Here is a 19,614-nt window from a genome sequence, read left to right on the forward strand (position 1 = left end):
CGGGCCACTCTGCCATAAAGCCCCGACTGGTGGAGGGCTGCAGTGATGGTTGACTTTCCACAACTTTCTCCCATCTCCCGACTGCATCTCTGGAGCTCAGCCACAGTGATCTTTGGGTTCTTCTTTACCTCTCTCACCAAGGCTCTTCTCCCCCGATAGCTCAGTTTGGCCGGACGCCAGCTCTAGGAAGGGTTCTGGTCGTCCCAAACGTCTTCCACTTAAGGATTATGGAGGCCACTGTGCTCTTAGGAACCTTAAGTGCAGAATTTTTTTTGTAACCTTGGCCAGATCTAAAAAATACACTTTAAAACGTCATCATAGGCAAATGTCTCTGAAACAGATGCATGTGCCCCCTCTGCTGGTGTATAATTGTATAATTCTATATACATCCAGAAAATGGTTAGGGAAGGCGGTATTACGTTTTACAGGTTTTTACAACAGTTTTGTCTGAAGCTACACTAAAAATGTTAAATATTTGATGTAATGACTTTCAGTGAACAGAAAGTAACCTCAACAATCAGATATTGTTGACTGCGTGAACTGGAATTTTTGTCTTTTGTTGCCATTGTTGTGCATGCGACCGATCACTATTGGTTTAGAAATAGTAATTACATCACTTGCAGCTTTCTTGGAGTCTGTGCTTTGAGGTCTCACCACAAACTATCCAGTTCCCTGGACTGCCTAATTCTGGTGCTCCAATAAATGTTTGATCCATGAACCACCAAGAGGCTGGCTATGTACCACAAATAAATCAGAACCATCTGCTGAAATGTGATGGAGATTTTGTGGAGAAACTCTGGAGTTTATGGAGTTCTGTTCATGCCAATCCGCAAATGAAGCTGACCCATGCACAACCCACAAACATTTATTTTCCTTTTTTCTTCCTTTTTAATGTATTTAAAGCACATGTAACTGATTTAAATAAACTACTGAAGCAAATCATCGAGTCCAGTTTTTATGATTGTTTCTAGCATAGCTTGAAGTAGTAGCTTTGAATCTATTTTCAGTAATTCAGGTGGTCAATACAGCTTCTTTTAGAAAGAAACATGTGACAAAGACCTGGCCTCAAGTGTAAATATTTCGGTTATATATTTCACTGTAAAATCATCCAGCAAGCAGGAAAAATTCAATACAATTGTGTGTTAAGGCCTCGTTGGTGTGACATTAAAAATAGTTTACTGTCCCTTTAAGACTGCGCTATTGTCATTGGTCAATGACCATCTGTATGTTTCGTGTGCGCTTGTGCAGGTTCATTCTATGCCAGGGGCGAGTGTTATTATAAGGCCTAGAATTTAATGCACCTGCATTGAATGAAATAATACTCTGTTGAATTAGATATTGTAACAAATGCTCATTTGACGCGTTACTTGCAAACAACACAATCCGGATAAAAATGGCTGAATTACCGATGGGGAAAGGGGTCTCCGCAGGAAAAATAGCAAGCAATGTACAGAAAAAAATTACCAGGGCTCAGGAAAAGGTAAGACAGTTTAATCATCAGATACATATTTAAATACAGAAAATTTCAGTGTTATCTACCTTTCAGCACCACGAAACATATAAAGGCCGTCAGTGTATCGTCCTCTAACGTGATGTATTAAACGTGCAATGTGTTAGAGCCGAGGCTCATCCATGACTAGCAAATAGCCTACTAAAGTACAAGCATTTGCCTGCTATATATTTGTAAATATTTTAATACATTTTTGGATTTTACAATTTTGAAGGCGCAAGCTCGCTGTTTATGTCATTGCAGTCGGGCTGCTATGGAAACAACTAGAAAGCTGCGCCTCTTACACAGGATTTGTGCATTCGCTTGAATACCACGAAGATCAGCTCTCTCTGTGTGTTTTAAGCTTAAATCAACACATTTATTGCCTCTGAACCGTTGCATTAGCCAAGCTGTACTCGTCCAATAGATGAGCGTGGCGCCGATGTCCAATTCGTAAACGAATCGTTCTTTTGGATTGAATCTTTTCAGTGAATTGGTTCAAAAAACGAGTCCGAGGGATTCGTTCACGAATCGGATCTCGAGTCATCAGCTCACTGAGCACCGTCACTTTCAAAAATGTCAGATTTGTAACGAGCCGAGAACTATGTGATATAAGTGAATTTTAGTATTTTGGTATGTATATGACTTTAAGTTTCCATTAATTGAATCAGGGCTTCTACAATCTGAACTGATTAATTGCAATAAAACCTTTATTAATACAACTTACTATGGAAAACGTAATAAACAGCAATATGTGCCTACATATGGCTTTATTTATAAAAATGTTTTAGAACGTTTAGTTTTACGCTCGGATGACAGGGGCCATGTGATGACGCAATTACGTTTTTAACCGGTTCTTCGAACGAACTGTTCGGAGGAACCGATTCGCAGAAATGAGTCAGACTTTTCATCACCACTGTAAATGAGCAGCTGCATCACGCACTGCTGCCCATCATCCTTCATCACTTTGATTGCTGTCGCCTGACATTTGACAGCTCTGTGTAAAATACTTTTTTTTAAGACTATTCAATCTCAAAAGTAAATTTTGGTTATAAATCTTAACAGTGGGATTAAATGGGTTAAGAGGCCATATGGCTTTTCTGGCTATTGATTAGTTATTTCCTATAGAATGATGTTTGGGTTCACCAGCTGTTACTGAATAAGGCTTTCTTCTTAGAGACAAAAAAATTAGAGATAAACATATATTCCAGTCAGTCATTATTTTTGAGCAATAGATATGACACTGACAATTTATCTCTAATATCTAGACAGCATTTATTAAATGAAGTAGATGTTTGTGAATGTAAAAGGTCTGCAAAGTTTCAAAGATTAAAGTGCACGATAAATTGAGTTATTTTCTCCCAAAAGAAAGAATTGGTTCTGAATATTCAAACGAGTCGCCAGTAATTCCAGTCGTACTTCCTGCATGAACCCTATGTAGGTTTGTAGCAAAATTGCATACGCCAGCATATGGACTTTATTGGCTACCTGCGAACAATGTCTACTCTGACCCGCCCTCAAACACTGTAGTTGTAGCTAAGGCTGGAAGAGTTTGGTTCGTGTTGTCAACATGTTGAGAAGATGCTGTTTTCTGTGCTGCGAAAGCAAATCCACTTTGCATGCACTCAGGGCTTAAGCTCGAACTGATACGGTAAAAGCGACACCATTGTTGCAGTTCGTATCACTATGTATACAAATGCAAAGGAAGCCTGAAAATACAGATATGGTTATATGCTTTTTGTTTCCGACGTGCGCTGTAAGCGGTAGACCAATCACAACAAACTGGGCTATCTGACCAATCAGAGCAGAGTAGGCTCTCGGAAAGGAGGGGTTTAGAAAGACTGAATCCTTTAACGAACCTTTCAGACACTGTGAGAAAAGAGCTGATGCTGCATTGTATATTATGAGAAAATTAAAGTGTTTTTTGACCTTGGATGCATGTAAACGTATTTTAGGAGACCTCCGAAACAAAATTAGGAGCCTTTAAAATAGCATAGTAGGGGCAATTTAAGTGTCACTCAAGGACATCATCAAAACACTTTGAATGTCTGTTGCTGTGGTTTCCATAGTGTTCTGTAGACACGTTTACAGGACAATACAGATATCTTGGTTTAACCTGTAGTTCTACTCAATGAAGAGATGCTCTGTCTGTATAGGGGTTGTGTTTTGTCATTACTGTTACGTCCAAGACGTATTTATTTTTGTGACAAATTGCAGATTGCACTGTCACATTGCATATTACACTGGAAAACAACAGTTTCTTGTTAATTTTATATTTTAAAAACAAGCACACAACTACTAAGAACTGAGATGTAGCAAGCAATTGTTTTTTTTACAATATATGAAAATGGTCAATAATACAATCATCTTCTCTCAGGTTCTCCAAAAGCTTGGCAAGGCAGATGAGACTAAAGATCTGGCATTTGAAGAGGGTGTGATCAATTTTAACAAACAGCTGGTGAGTGTTTTTCTAACTGTGCTCTTTATTGTTATTTATTTATTTATTTATTTATTTATTTTTAATTCTATTTAAAGCAGCTTTAGGGGATTCTTTGGTATTATGCCTTTGGTCTAGTTTTGTGTCATGTGCTCACATAGGTTGAAGGTACCAAACTGCAGAAAGACCTGCGGGCCTATTTGGCTGCTGTGAAAGGTGAGATTACCAACTGATAATATTACAAACTTAAATGCAACATGAATTGAATATGTTGTTTTCTTACCCTTGTTGATCTCTTCCTCATGGTTTCCCCCAGCCATGCATGAATCTTCTAGACGTCTGTACGAGTGCCTGGATGACATGTATGAGTCTGATTGGTATGGCAGAAAGGACGTGGACTCCATCTGTGAGGTTATTGTTTTATTCTTTTAAGTCCTTTTCAGTAAAATGTGTTTTACACTTTTATAATAATTCAGGAGTAAATGGAGCACCCTTGTTACTCATTAATGCAGTTTAAATAAGATTTCATGTCAGGAAATGCGTTGTAAGCAAGGTATAAAGTATACATTTAGATACAATTTTTTGGAAAGAATAATGTTCTTCTGTGTTAATTTTTTTTTTTTTTTTTTTTTTTTTTTTTAGCAGATATTTGAGTTTAAAATTTGTAGTATTTCTCAGAAAATGGACTAAAATATTTAAGATTCATCTTGCACAATCCAAATCTTGGTTAAAAAATAAAAATGCCCTCTTCAAGTACTTCTTCAATTGATTAGCGAAAGCAAGTAGCAAATCTTTGCCTAATGGCTATTTAAAAAAATGGATGTCCTGCTTCAACATTATTTTTCAGAAAATTGTGCTTGCCAAGCCATTTCATGAGATTTTTAATGTAAAGAGTAAACCTAATGATGGAGAATGACATAAAATTCCTTTAACACTTTCACTGAGGGCAGATATGGTACATAGTATCCATTACAGCTTTTCTTCTTTCCATTTCATTGTTTGTTTTAATTCGCACCCATCTGTCATTTCACCATGCTTTCAATACGTATTTTCTTAGTAAATTTCATTACCTAAGATTTTTTAATGTTTTTGATAAGTCTCTTATGCTCAACAATGCATTTGTTTGATCCAAAATACATTAAAAATAGTAATATTGTGAATTATTATTACAATTTAAAATAACTGTTTTCTGTATGAATATATTGTAAAATGTAATTTATTCCTGTGTTGGCAAAGCTGAATCTTCAGGATCATTACTCCAGTCTACAGTGTCACATGATCCTTCAGAAATCATTCTAATTTCAATGTTAAAAACATTTGTACTTATTTTTTGATTTGAACATACAGGGGTTGGACAATGAAACTGAAACACCTGGTTTTAGACCACAATAATTTAATAGTATGGTGTAGTAGGGCCTCCTTTTGCGGCCAATACAGCATCAATTCATCTTGAGAATGACAGATACAAGTCCTTCACAGTGGCCAGAGGGATTTTGAGCCATTCCTCTTCCAGAACAGTGGCCGGGTCACTGTGTGATACTGGTGGAGGAAAACGTTTTCTGACTTGCCCCTCCAAAATACCCCAAAGTGGTTCAGTAATATTTAGATCTGGTGACTGTGCAGACCATGGGAGATGTTCAGCTTCACTTTCATCTTCATCAAACCATTCTGTCACAAGTCTTGCTGTGAGTATTGATGCATTATCATCCTGATACACGGCACCCCATTCAGGGTACAATGTTTGAACCATTAGGTGCACATGGTCCTCCTGAATGGTTCGGTATTTTAAACTGTTTGGATCAATTTAATGCTTTAATCCTTTATGAATAAAAAGTTTAAGTTTTCTTAAATAAAAAGATACCGACCCCAAACATTTGTGTAGTCCATTCTACCTGTCTTGCATGTCCAAAATTTTTACCTGATTTCTGCTTTCTTTGAAAGGAATGTTAGGAGTGAGGAAACAGATGGGAGGTAATTCAAGGGGTTTTCACCATATTTTAGGTTTAGACCCATCTACATCTCCATTGTATATTTTCATAGCTAGTTTATAAACATGTAAATGCAATATAGTTTTTCAGCACAGTAACTGCAAGAAACCACACAAGTAGTGATACTATAAGTAACCTAAATAGTTTTATAACACTAAGGATCCAGCTGCTCTGTAGTTGTCCCTATAGATACAGTACTTGTCTGTGTGAATGTGTGTGGGTGTTCAACAAAATGTATTTAAGATGGTTTTGTATCATCTTGATCTTTTGTGTCTGTTGTTGTATGTGTATAACAGGATTCAGACCTCCTTTGGACAGACTTCCATCAGAAACTTGTGGATCACGCACTTATATCCATGGACACTTACCTGGGCCAGTTTCCTGACATCAAAGTACTAAGATCCCATGATGATGTTGTGGTTTAGCATATCATGCTGTGAATTTCCATTTAATATCTGTAAACATTTTCTTTTTAGGCCCGTATTGCGAAGCGTGACAGGAAGCTGGTGGACTTTGACAGTGCACGGCACAACTTTGCTGCGGTAAACAAAGGCAAGAAAAAGGAGGGGATTAAGATTACCAAGGTACAGTCCTTAGTTTTCAAGTATGTTCTAATGCCAAAAAAAATAAATAAATAAATATCAAGGGCAATTCTTCTAGTACAAAATATACAAAAGCCTTTATTATTGTTTTGGCTGGTCACATTCGGATATTACAAAATTAAAAAACTGCACACTGATATTTGATGTTCCAAGATCTATACATTTTTCCAATGTCATTTGGTTTCTTGTAGTCATGTTCCATTTTAATGTTTCTGCAGTGCATATGTAGTGAGATTTCATTTTTTTTTTTTTTCTCACTTCTTCTGTATATAGCCGACTTCCTTGCTGGAGAGGGCTGCCCCAGGCTGGGCTCAGGGGATCCTGTCCGCCCATAACGTGGCTCAAACCAGCCTCTCCAGGAGTCAGGTGACACACTATAACTAAAGCTAGCCAGTATTTTGATTCTCTCTCCCTTATTCAAGAGGACAATATTGTCTTGCCAGGCCAACACAGATAAGAATCTTGTTCTCGCCTGGTTAGATAAAGGTAAAATGAAATGAAATTCCATACACATTTGGGCCAAATAAATGACAAATGAAACAGGGTATGTGAAGCAATTCATCATGTTTGATTAGCTGTACTCAGGTAAATCTATTTCGACAGCTAAAGCCTTGTGGGTTAATAAGATTATTGAACTCCATGTCATGTTTAAATGTAATTTTATGTGTTTATAGGCGGAGGAAGAGCTGGAGAGGGCACAGAAGGTGTTTGAAGAGATTAATATAGATTTGCAGGAGGAACTGCCATCTCTGTGGAACAGGTGTGGATTTATTACTGTTTTACTCTCACAGATCTTCTCTGTGTTTTCTGTCACAGACGTTTTACTACTGGCATTTATGCTCCACATTGCAGCTTAAGCAATGACTTTGAGCACACAAAATTTCTACAGACACTTCAACGGTCGTGATATGACATCACACTCTGTGTTTTTTTTCTTAAAATCATAAAATAATAAATCCAATAAATAATAAGGCAAAATATGCAATCTTTACTGCAAAAAATGTGCATTCTTTTAATTTAACCACCAGGTCACGCCGTGACGTATCGATCTTCTGTTGGTTACACGTCTTCACATGATACGAATTCGCAGGAAATTGTTTGGAGTGCGCCGAAATGCAAAACTTCTTTGCATGAGCTTGCTTTTCCAGTCTCCAGCTTTCACATGTGTATGAATGGAAGTCAGTGGAACGAAAAGTGTAGTTCGATTGGCTCTTTCATTCTGGTCCATGGGCGTGACGTCTGAAACTAGGAAGAACCTGTCTGACCATCATGTAAAACAACCTACAACAGATCATTTTATGTGAAATTTATTAGCAGATAAATGTAAAATCGATGAAACCCCAATAATAGACTGATGTTCAACAACACAATCAAATAATTGCACAAAAGTCTCTGTTTTACAGACAACATTAAAGACATTAGTGGAATATGTGTCTCCTTTTTAATGAATGAATATGGAGTTTATTTACTAATAATAAGTGTCTCAAACATAATTCTGAACATCTTTCGCAGATTCACTGCTATGAACCTCTTTGGCACTTTGGCATATACAGTACCTGTACACCCTGCCTCAAGGAAATTATGTAGAAGCCTAACAATCTGATTGGCTCTTGCCATTTTTGTATACAATATGCACCAGATTGGTCGTAAATGGTCCATGGGCATACCATCTAAGACTGAGATTTATTGTCATCTTATGGGGGCTGAAATTGTGTCTGCTCTCTTCCAGTCGTGTTGGCTTTTATGTGAATACATTCCAGAGTGTGGCTGGTCTGGAGGAGAAGTTTCACCGAGAAATGGGAAAAGTAAGAAATCCAGTGCAACAACATTAAGTGACAGATCATTATGGTTATGTTTTGTATATAACTTGTATTCTATTTTAATATATTTGATATATAAAATGTAATTTATTCCTGTGATGATGAAGCTGAATCATTACTCAAGTTTTCAGTGTCACATGATCCTCCAGAATTCATCCTAATATGCTGATTTACTGCTCAAGAAACATTTCTTATTATCAATGTTGAAAACTGCTTAATATTTTCACAACACATTTTCTTCTGTATTGTATGATGAGCAGAAAGTTCAAAAGAGCATTTAGTGGAAATAGAAATGTTTTGTAACACACACACACACACACACACACACACACATATATATATATATACAGTTGCAAGAAAAAGTATGTGAACCACCTGCAGAATCTGAGAAAATGTTAATAATTTTAACAAAATAAGGGAGATAATACAAAATGCATGTTATTTTTTATTTAGTACTGTCCCGAGTAAGATATTTTACATAAAAGGTGTTTACATATAATCCACAAGACAAATAAAATAACCCCATTCATAAGTATGTGAACCACTGATTGTTAATACTGTGTGTGGTTACCTGGATGATCTACGACTGTTTTTATGTTTTGTGATGGTTGTTCATGAGTCGCTTGTTTGTTCTGAGCAGTTAAACTGAGCTCTGTTATTCAGAAAAATCCTCCAGGTCCTGCAGATTCTTCAGTTTTCCAGCATTTTTTGCATATTTGAACCCTGTACAGCAGTGACTGAATGATTTTGAGATCCATCTTTTCACACTGAGGACAACTGAGGGACTCAAACACAACTTTTAAAAAAGGTTCAAACATTCACTGATGCTCCAGAAAAAAACATAATGCATTAATAGATGGGGGGTGAAAACATTTGGAATTTGAAGATCAAGGTAAATTGTATTTAATTTGTCTTCTGGTAAACATGCAAGTATTTTATGTTGCTTCCGAAGGGCAGTACTAAATGAAAAAAAAATGATATTCAAGCAAAATAAGAAAAATTTGGATCTCTTCATCCTGTTCAAAAGTTTTCACCCCCCGACTCCTAATGCTTCGTGTTTCCTTCTGGAGCATCAGTGAATGTTTGAACCTTTTTTAATAGTTGTGTTTGAGTCCCTCAGTTGTCCTCCATGTGAAAAGATGGATCTCAAAATCATTCAGTCACTGCTGTAAAGGGTTCAAATATGCAAAAGATGCTGGAAAACTGAAGAATTTTTGAGACCTGGAGATTTTTTCTGAAAAACAGAGCTCAGTTTAATTGCTCAGAATAAACAAGGGACTCATGAACAACCATCACACAACAAAAAAACAGTCGTAGATCATCCAGGTAACCACACACAGTATTAAGAATCAATGGTTCACAAACTTTTGAACTGGGTCATTTTAATAAATACAGCTATTTTTTTGTCTTATGGATTATATGTAAACATCTTTTATGTAAAATATCTTATTCAGGACAGTACTAAATAAAAAATAACATGCATTTTGTATGATCTCTCTTATTTTGTTACAATTTTGCACGTTTTCACAGATTCTGCAAGTGGTTCAAATACTTTTTTCTGTATGCTGATAGTATGCTGATAGTAAAATATAAAGGAAAGACTTCTACATTTCAAAAGATGTTTATTTTCTATTTCATGTTTTTTTCTTACAGATTAATCAGAATCTGAATGATACACTGGAGAAATTAGAAAATCAAGATATGTCCAGGTCAGTCAAATTTATATAATGTGACATATATAAAGTTTCATTTTTTAACCTTGATGGTTCTTTTTTATCCATTTTGCATCAAAACGGTGTCTAAATTATGCATATGGCAATAATTAGTAGTGGTATAATTACACTCTATACAGTGTATTTAAAATTAAATAAATGAACAAACCCCAACACCACTCTCACAGAAAAACAGGTAACCAAGAGGTGAGGACATCAACAGCCCAGAAGAGGTAACAGCGGTAGCCCTGTAGTGCTGTGTGTTTGAGGGTTTGTGTGTATGTGTGTGTGTATGTGTGCGCGTCTCTGCATTCCGTCTTACTGAAGCTTTTTGCGTGCCCTTAAGTGTAGCCATTTCCAGAAGCAGTTTTGCATTCTGCAACTATGTGTTTTAGATGATGCCTTCACAGTGCATTTAAGTTCACTGCATGAGCAGAATGATTTTGCACAGGAAGCAACTGCGTCTCAGTCTGCATGAATAACTGTTACAACTGATACTATCCTCCAGTGTAGTTACAGTATGTCAGTTCTGGCGTGGAAGTATCCCAGATAGACTTTTGATCACACTGGTCATCTAAGACTAGGGCTTGTAGTGTGAAGCACTGGTTCTTGGATTGAGCCTAATGAAAGCATGACTCAGAGGGGCTCATCATAGCCATGATACTGTATTTAGATCATTATCTGTACTTTATGCTCCAGTGAAAGAACACAAGATGCCAATCACACTTTGAGCCCAGGAGGACCGCCAGCCATTCCCAAATCTCCGTCTAAGGTAATTTGTGCATTTAGAAATCATCATGGCTTTGTGTTTGCAGTGTACAATAATTCTTGTAAACAATACTGCAGTGATTTCTCATCTCTCTTTGTTAGCATCAGTGACACTGGTCTGCAGTGCAGAAACTTGTTTCTTATTTATGTGTGCTTCCAGCTAAAGCCAGCTGTCCCTCCACCTCCTAAAGTTACTCCATCAAAGGATCTGAAGCAGGAGAGCATTATCAATCTATTTGGTGAGGCTGCCACTCCAAACATCAGTGTCACTTCGCCAACACAGGTCAGAAGTAACTTCTTCTTTTGTAATCCTCGTTTTCAGACTAATGCTGCTACATATGCTGATATCATGTGAAGACTCTCTGTCAATTCATGAGTTAAATTTGAATTGCAGTATATTGAATTTGAGTTGGAATATCAGGAATTACTAACCTGAAATTCAATACATTTTGATGGTATAAAGAAAATGGGCAACAGTAGGTCACCTATCAGGTGTTCTTTTAAAAGTTTCCAGCTTGTTGCTTGTTTAATGTTTGGCTCCACTTTGAAGACTTTAGGGTAAATTGGAAGTGTTCATCCACCATGGTAGATAAAATGAATGTTATTTTACAATGCAAAGATGCACTAGTCCTCAGAGGCTAAGTGCCAGTGAAAAACAAGAAACAGTTGATTTGTGATCACGTTTATTTTCTAAAATCAAAATAAAACTGAACACCTCAATATAGCAATAAATCAAGGTTGACACAACTGCCTCTTAAAGGGTTAGTTCACCCAAAAATGAAAATTCTGTCATTAATTACTCACCCTCATGTCATTCCACACCCATAAGACCTTTGTTCATCTTCGGAAATTAAGATATGTTTGATGAAATCTGAGAGCTCTCTGACTCGTCCATAGACAGCAATTTAACCGACACTTTCAAGGTCCAGAAAGGTACTAAAGACATCGTTAAAATAGTCCATGTGACTGCAGTGGTTCAACCTTAATTTTATGAAGTGACGAGAATACTTTTTGTGCGCAAAAATAAAACAAAAATAATGTCTTTATTCAACAATATCATCTCTTCTGTGTCATTCTCATACATTGTTTACGTCCAGCGTTTCCAGGTTCTACGTCAGAACTGCGACTCATTATTGGCCGGCTCCTGAGTCAGCATCACACACATGTGTCGTGCTAATCACGTCATCAGCTTTGGCCAATACTGAGCCGGCATTCAGATGTAAACACAGAAACCTTCACTGTGCTTACTGCGGCAACTACGTAAGGATAATGACAGGGAAAAGAAGAGATAGTTTAATAAAGTCATTATTTTTGTCGTTTCATAAAATTAAGGTTGAACCACTGCAGTCATGTCGACTGTTTTAACGATGTCTTTAGTACCTTTCTGGACCTTGAAAATGTCGGTTAAATTGCTGTCTATGGAAGAGTCATATACCTCTCGGATTTCATCAAAAATATCTTAATTTCCAAAGATGAACGAAGGTCTTACGGGTTTGGAACGACATGAGGGTGAGTAATAAATGACAGAATTTTAATTTTTGGGTGAACTAACCCTTTAAACGTCTACAAACACTCAAGTCTCAGTTAAGCTCAAGTGCTCAAAAAGAGCACAAGCAAACCAATATCCTTTAAAAAGTTCTCTTCAATATAACGGATAAATAAAATAATATTGAGTCAAATTAAATAGGCTTACTTACACTGGACTGATTTCGACTGTATCCATGTCCTCATCTCATATATGAAACACCTGTGATTCACGGCTACCTGCTAATGCACTCGCATTCAAGTAAAGTAGCCATGTTGACAAAATTGGGTGAACAAGGGCAAAACTCACAGTACCTTCAATGCCCTGTAGATGGCGATATTGCTTCTTTTGTAGCAGAAATAAACTGCTGCAGAAAAAGTTAGGTGCCATACGGAGCCCCACACATGACATCCAAGAAAAAAAATTAATTAGTTCCCTCGATTTACTAAAACGTGTGCACGATTTAGTAAATCAAGGGAACGGATTAGTAAATCGTGCGCATGATTTAGCTTACTATTTTTTTTCCTGCATGTCATGTCCGGGGCTCCGTAGTGCTGTGCAAAATGTAACGAGTAACTGCATTACTCATTACAAATATATTGGAGTAAAGAGTACATATATTTATTGAAAAATGTAGTCAAGTAGAAGTAAAAGTTGCTAATAACTTTGATACTCAGTCAAACTACAAAGTAGCCAAAAAGATACTTAATTACAGTAACTAATTACATTTACTCAAATACTTTACACCACTGCAGTATGAAGCTCCAGCCACTGCTAATCTGCTGGATATGGATCTGGACTCACTTCAGGCCGCCACCACCCCAGCCGCACAGGTCTGTCAGAATTAAAAGAACTTGAGCTAGTAGATTTAACGGTTGCACTTTATTTTACATTACGTGCACTTCCAATGTACTTACAGTGTACTTAGGGTAGGTTCAGTGTTAATACCTAGTTAGTGTAATTACTTCAATAAGTACATAGCATGTTTATGTGAAACAGGACTGTAAAATAAAGTATACCGATTTAACTTATAGCAGTGTTGTAGTACTTGACTCCAGAAAAGACCGGACTCAAAGATCATATTTTCTGACTAGACGAGATCAGCTTATTCGAGTCCGAGTCTAGACTAAGTCCAAAAGCTCCTAAAAAATATGGTCTTGTCTAGACTTGAGTATTATAACACTGGATTATATTTTGTTTATTTTATGCATTATAATGTTTCCCTCTCGAGGGAACTCGCACTGCGTCCCAAAGGGGGCGTTCCCATAGCGCCCCCTTCGGGACGCAGTGTCTCGTTCCCTCTCTCAGGGAACTATGGTTATAGTCATAACCTGAGACGTTCTCTTTCGAGGGAACTCGCACTGCGTCACGAAGGGGGCACTATGGGAACGCCCCCTTCAGGACGCAGTGTCTCGTTCCCTCTCTCAGGGAACTATGGTTATAGCCATAACCTGAGACGATTTGTATGTATATGTCTGTAATGGAACTTCAGTGTAAATGCCTCTTAGTCAAATGGTCAAATCTTTAATTAATTTTGCTTTATCTGTGTGTGTGTGTGTGTGTGTGTGTGTGTGTCTGCATTTTGACAGAATTGGGATCCATGGGAGGTGAGCGTGCTTTTGATTGTTTCTCAAAGTTGTAGTGTATACCAGCATATATAACCTTTCCTTTTAATTCAGACAGATTCTTAAGCAATTTTCAATTATTTAGCTAATTCTGAAAGCTGTGTCATTCAATATATTTAATGGTAAGGGAAATTAATCTGCCTTTGTCAAACAGTTGCAAAACGGCTATTCCATTAAATTTCCTTTCACTGCACAGCTTTCCTGCATAAAAAGTTTTAAATGTCTGTCTGTCCTGCTTTAGCACCAGTAACTGTCCATGATATTAATGTTGCACGTCCCACATCATTGTGTGTTCGGCTGAAGAAATGCTGTGTTTTACACTCTCTCTGGCTCCTCATTCTTTCTCCACTCTGGTCATGCTTTTCCTGGCTCCCACATGACCCCTTCCCACCATTCCCCTCACTGCCCTACTTGCCCATCCCCCTGCCACATGTAGCAAACAGAGAAAGAAGCTGAGGTGCCACAGACATGGGACGATGATGGTACCCAGACTGTGCACTCTGGCTGGGGCGATGATGGTACCCAGGCTACCTGGGATGATGATGATGGTAGCCAACCTGTGCATGCTCCGGCCGCAATCCCCACCTGGGATGATGATGATGAGGGCTCTCAGCTTGTGCAGGGGAATGACAATGATTCTACCCCGCAGGCCCAGGGGTGGGACGATGATGGGGCTCAGGTACAAATCTCATAGAGCTAGCTGACAGGAGCTGAGCTGCGCTATACTGAGGTCCTGTTGCTGTAGGCATCACTGGATGGGAGCAAGAAGATGCTTAGCATGGCAATTGGGAGAATGCTGGTAGCAGCGCTAGTAGCATTAGTAGTAGTAGTTGTAGTAGTAGTAGTAACTGCTATAACTAGGCTTAATATGTTATGAGGATTGCTGTGTAATTTGCATCTTTTTGTTCTCTCTTTCAATTCTTGGCTCTCTCTTGATATTTCTACCTTTTATTCCTCAATCTATATTGGCCCTCTTCTTCTTTATCTCCCGGTCTTTCCTTTTTGCAGGCCACAGAACAGGCAGCTGTTACAGAAGAGGCAGTAGCTGAAACTGTAAGTGATGTAAGTGAATAAAATAAAGCACAGCATATGGATGCAAAATAGTAAAAAAAAATCTGATAGTCAATCCCAAAGCAAGAGACTAAAGGACAAACAGGAATACTATAGGTGACCCAAAATTTGCGGCAACATACACTACTGTTCAAAGGTTTGCGATCAGTAAGTCCTTTTTTTTTTTATTTGTAAACGAAATTGTATACTTTTATTCAACAGTGATACATTAAATTGATCAAAATGACAGTAAAGGCATTTATAATGTTACAAAATATTTCTGTTTCAAATAACTGCTGTTCTTTTGTACTTTCTATCCATCAACTAATCCTGAAAAAAATAATGGTTTACACCAAAATATCAAGCAGCACAACTGTTTTAAAGGGGTCCTTGATTATGATTTCACTTTTTTAACTTTAGTTAGTGTGTAATGTTGCTGTTGAGCATAAACAACTTCTGCTAAGTTAAGACGCTCAAGTTCAATGCAAAGGGAGATATTTTCACTTTTTAAGTACTACTGGTAGGGACTACAAGAAGCTTCTTCCCGGGTTGGTGACATCACGTACCCCAAAATTTACATTAACCCTGCCCCCAAGAACACGCAACAAAGGGGGTGAGGCCATGTTGGGCTGCTTTAGAGAAGAGGAAGAGTTGTTGTAGTAGAGTGTTGTTTCCATGCCGTCATTTGCACAAAAGATTAACATGAGCTGAATCAACTCCACAGCAAATCCATAAATTTATTCACTAACCGTTCAGAAATGTCCAGATACATTCTATAAGTTGTAACTTCTTCCTGAGTTTCTCCATCAGTGTCCGTCTCCGGTTTGAACAATGTAAGGCTGAACACCGTTACTGACAATCGTCATTTTGGCTGCGTGAGATTCTCCAGCTTTGTTATTGTTGAGCAACCGAAGCACGAGCTGCTAAAGCTCCGCCCTCTTTTGGAAACGGGGGCCCGGAGCAGCAGCTCATTTGCATTTAAAGGGACACACAAAACGGCATATTTTTGCTCACACCCAAATAGGGGCAAATTTGACAAGCTTATTTATTATAAATGATCTGTGGGGTCATAGACATATTCTGGGGACACCAGAGACTTATATTACATCTTGTGAAAAGGGGCATAATAGGTCCCATTTAAACATTGACAATAATAAGAAATGTTTCTTGAGCACCAATTAGAATGATTTCTGAAGAAGCAAGACTTGAGTAATGGCTGCTGATAATTCAGCTTTGCCATTACATGAATAAATTACCAGTTAAAGTGAATTTAAATAGAGAACATTTATTTCAAATTGTAATAATATGTCACAATATTACTGTGTTTTTGATCAAATAAATGCAGCCTTGGTGAGCCTTCTTTCAAAAACATTAAAAAATCTTTCTGCCATGTGGAAATTGTTCCAACACTTTGGGTGACAACACAAGCTGAGTCCCAGCTTGAGGTCCTTTCCCAGTCCAATTCCCCTTTCTTGTCTCCCATGATTTCCTGTCTGTCCTTCTACTGTCCTATCTAAATTAAAAATGGCCAAAAATAAAGCTTAAAAAAAAAAAAAAAAAAAAAAAAATCTTTTAAACCCCAATCTTTTGAACAGTAGTGCATGCTGATAATCAGGTGAGGACTCCCTCTGGTGGACCGAAGGAGTAGCTGCAGACTCCACCATCTGACCTAAAGACACGAAATGGTACATTAGGGACTCTTCAGCATGCCAGGCACTAAGTGGAGCACCTTTCTAGTTGTAATGCTGCTAATAATTCATATAATGCATTAAAAAGTATAAATATATGTCTTTGCTTCCAGACTGCAGTAGCGACCACAGAAACCACAGAGAGTGTAGAGATGCCAGAAGCCTTCCTGTTCAAAGTGAGCACAAAAAACATCTTTTCATTTAACTAACAACGGTCTGTTAATCAGAATTTTAATCAAAAGAAATAAGACATCTATTTGTGTGAATATAGGTGAAAACAATGCATGACTACAATGCCAATGACTCCGACGAGTTGGAGTTGAAGGCAGGAGATGTGGTGCTGGTAGTGAACTTTGAAAATCCAGATGAGCAGGTTTGTATAGTTGTTTATTTTGACCAGCTCTTACCCAAGAGATCTCAGTGGTGTTAGTTAAGATCACCTAACTGACTTTGTGTGCTTACAGGATGAAGGGTGGTTGATGGGAGTCAAAGAGTCTGACTGGATTCAGCATAAAGATCTTGGGAAAAAGGGAGTCTTTCCTGAAAACTTCACCCAGAGGATGTGAGCACCTGTGATCAGCTTGATCTGTGACACTGTTATCCCTTCTATATTACTCCTTTTTGCTTCCTTTGAAAAAACAGACAAGAAAAACTGTACTACACCAACAAAAGCATAGCCACAGGCAATCTGCTGGTTATGTTTGTGGAAGTTGTTGACAGGTTAGTCTTTGCGTTGTTTTTGGCTGTCCTCTTGATGACTCATATTTGTCATGCTATAAGTATAAGACGATTGAATCAACCTTTGACAAAATGAGTGCTAGTAGTTTTTCCTTTTCTAATTGAGGGAGTAACATACCCAAACTAAGTCCTTGCTTTAAATGTTTTTAGACTAGCCACTCTTAACCATTGTCCCATTTTGAGTGAAAAAGTTTTAAAGTCTAATACCTGAAAGATGAGCTCACAAACTGGTGAGAAAATAGTCTCTATAGTCTGATACTGACCACTATTTGAGTTGCATGTAATATAATTATGTCTCAGAGGGAAACAAACAGTATTTCTTTTTAAATGGTGAAGTCCCTGCTAACAAAAATGTGTTCTGAGAATGTTTTGCTAATGTTCCCATTAAGTTATAAAAATGTTAGATTTGAATGATCTCTGAATGTTTAAAATGTTTTTAAATTTTAAAACGTTATGCCAACGTTAAGGGAACATTCTGGGAACATTTCAGAACATTCAAAAGTAACAAGTATAAAATTTTAAAAAAACATTAGACAAACGTCCGGAAAAAACGTTCCATTTATGATGTAAAAATAATGTTTTTGTGAACTTTTTGAGAACATTATCAAACACCAGAAAACTTTGATCATTGTTAACGCTAATGGAAGAACGTTTGTTCATAACTTTGAAAGAACCTTCCAGAACGTTAGCCAAAGTTGTGAGAACGTTCCCTGTTAGCTGGGTAATTGTTTGACTGCTCTGTCAAAGATCTACCAGCACCATTTCTGCATGTTTAAATCAGGAACAAACTCAAAAGTAAAAATAAAACAGACTAATATAGTCAATGGAGTATTTTGTCCATCTCATTAAGAAACAAAAACCATATGCACTCGCTCCATATGCAGTTAATGTCGACATTAATGAGGCTGCTCAGGTTATATGTTAATGAACCTGTGTGCTGTTTCTGACTCTTAGCTTTACTGTATATGCGATATTGCTATCCACAGATGTTTTTGATAAAGACATTTCCGATATTAACATTTGACTAATACTTCACTGTGCAAAGAGAGTCATATACACATAATTTGTCTCGGTCATTTAGTAAAATACAGTTTATATTCAGTGAAGGAGAATTTCTTAACATGTAATGCAATAAGCTCTGCACAGATTTTTAATTCTTTATTAACTGTATTCATAGACATATCGGAGATATTGGGTAATGACAAAGTGTGGATATTAACGCTCACTTGTGTGAGTTTTAATATAGTGCAACATTCAAAAGTGACTCAGATTATGCATAATATGACTTCAGTCCTCTTACACTGTTTTATAGTTTTATTTTTGTACACTGTGCGACAAATGAGAGTTAAAATGATTCTATGTGCCATGATCACTGGCTTATAACTGGGGTCTTTCTCGGTCTTTTCTTGTCTGATCAGAATTTACCATCCATCCCATAGCAACAAGAGCAGAACAGGTTTAGTGTATCTGAGGTTATGAACTTTAATAAAGACCGAACTCAAGTTGGTATGGCAGAAATATTGATTCTCCAGTCATCTGTTGTGCTGAATGAGAACTTGTTTGCTTTTTGTTTGGTTTGGTTTGTTTGTTACTCCTGATCTCTCTCTAATTGGACATGTCATGTGACCCAAGCTTTCGAGGGAGTTCTTGCCACGCTTCACCAGTTTTTAAGCAAGTGTGTGTGTTTGCTTTTTGTACCCTGTACTGAGAAATCAATGTGATCTGTATAGAGACAGATTACTGAGTTATTTAAGCTGCCAATGCATCTTTAATGACCTCTCGCTCAAGCTATTAATTAAATCGAAAGTCCCCAGAATGAGTGGACAAACACTTCCTCTTCCTGTATTTGAACGCAGTTATGATATTTGCTAGCGTTGTTGCATTTGTAGCCGTGAACATTGTGTCGTTTTGTTGGGTTTTGTCACTAAAGATACAAATTCTCTGAACATATCTATATCTGTAATTAGTGTGAATGTGAAAGAGGCATGCTTAAATCCATGAGCAGTGTGTCTGTGTGTAGTGACTTGATGTTTTCTTGCTGAGGTGGCCTGGGAAACCAGGGCCATTTTACGCCACTATAAGCCATGAGTGTATCATTCTACAGTCCTGTATCCTGCTGACTCACCAATGCTAATAAACATGGATTTAATCCTGTCATTTTTCCACTGTTGT

At 37.5% G+C, this 19,614-nt stretch overlaps 1 protein-coding gene across 5 annotated transcripts; it reads left to right on the forward strand.

The window, feature by feature from the left end:
• Positions 1–1,207: 1,207 nt before the first annotated feature.
• Positions 1,208–19,596, forward strand: LOC127518956 (myc box-dependent-interacting protein 1). Of its 5 annotated transcripts, none has more exons than XM_051906252.1 (20): positions 1,208–1,480; positions 3,867–3,947; positions 4,088–4,142; positions 4,243–4,337; positions 6,211–6,306; positions 6,391–6,498; positions 6,790–6,882; positions 7,191–7,276; positions 8,246–8,321; positions 9,990–10,045; positions 10,237–10,281; positions 10,748–10,820; positions 10,977–11,099; positions 13,097–13,174; positions 13,931–13,948; positions 14,403–14,645; positions 14,975–15,028; positions 16,818–16,880; positions 16,976–17,077; positions 17,169–19,596. In XM_051906252.1, the coding sequence occupies exons 1-20, from the start codon at positions 1,394–1,396 to the stop codon at positions 17,268–17,270; spliced, it is 1,734 nt and encodes a 577-aa protein (XP_051762212.1). In that variant the 5' UTR covers positions 1,208–1,393; the 3' UTR covers positions 17,271–19,596. The 5 variants fall into 5 exon arrangements, with proteins under 5 accessions (XP_051762212.1, XP_051762213.1, XP_051762215.1 ...); XM_051906253.1 differs by having other exon boundaries at positions 14,975–15,019; XM_051906255.1 differs by lacking the exon at positions 14,403–14,645.
• The last annotated feature ends 18 nt before the right edge of the window (positions 19,597–19,614 follow it).

Source organism: Ctenopharyngodon idella, chromosome 9 (assembly GCF_019924925.1).
Source record: "Ctenopharyngodon idella isolate HZGC_01 chromosome 9, HZGC01, whole genome shotgun sequence".
NCBI classification, from domain to species: Eukaryota; Metazoa; Chordata; class Actinopteri; order Cypriniformes; family Xenocyprididae; genus Ctenopharyngodon; species Ctenopharyngodon idella.

Coding starts and splice junctions, on each gene's coding strand:
- LOC127518956 (XM_051906252.1), top strand. CDS start 1,394: ATGGCTGAATTACCGATGGGGAAAGGGGTCTCCGCAGGAAAAATAGCA. Junction 4,143..4,242: donor CTATTTGGCTGCTGTGAAAG/GTGAGATTACCA, acceptor GGTTTCCCCCAG/CCATGCATGAATCTTCTAGA. Junction 6,883..7,190: donor CCAGCCTCTCCAGGAGTCAG/GTGACACACTAT, acceptor ATGTGTTTATAG/GCGGAGGAAGAGCTGGAGAG.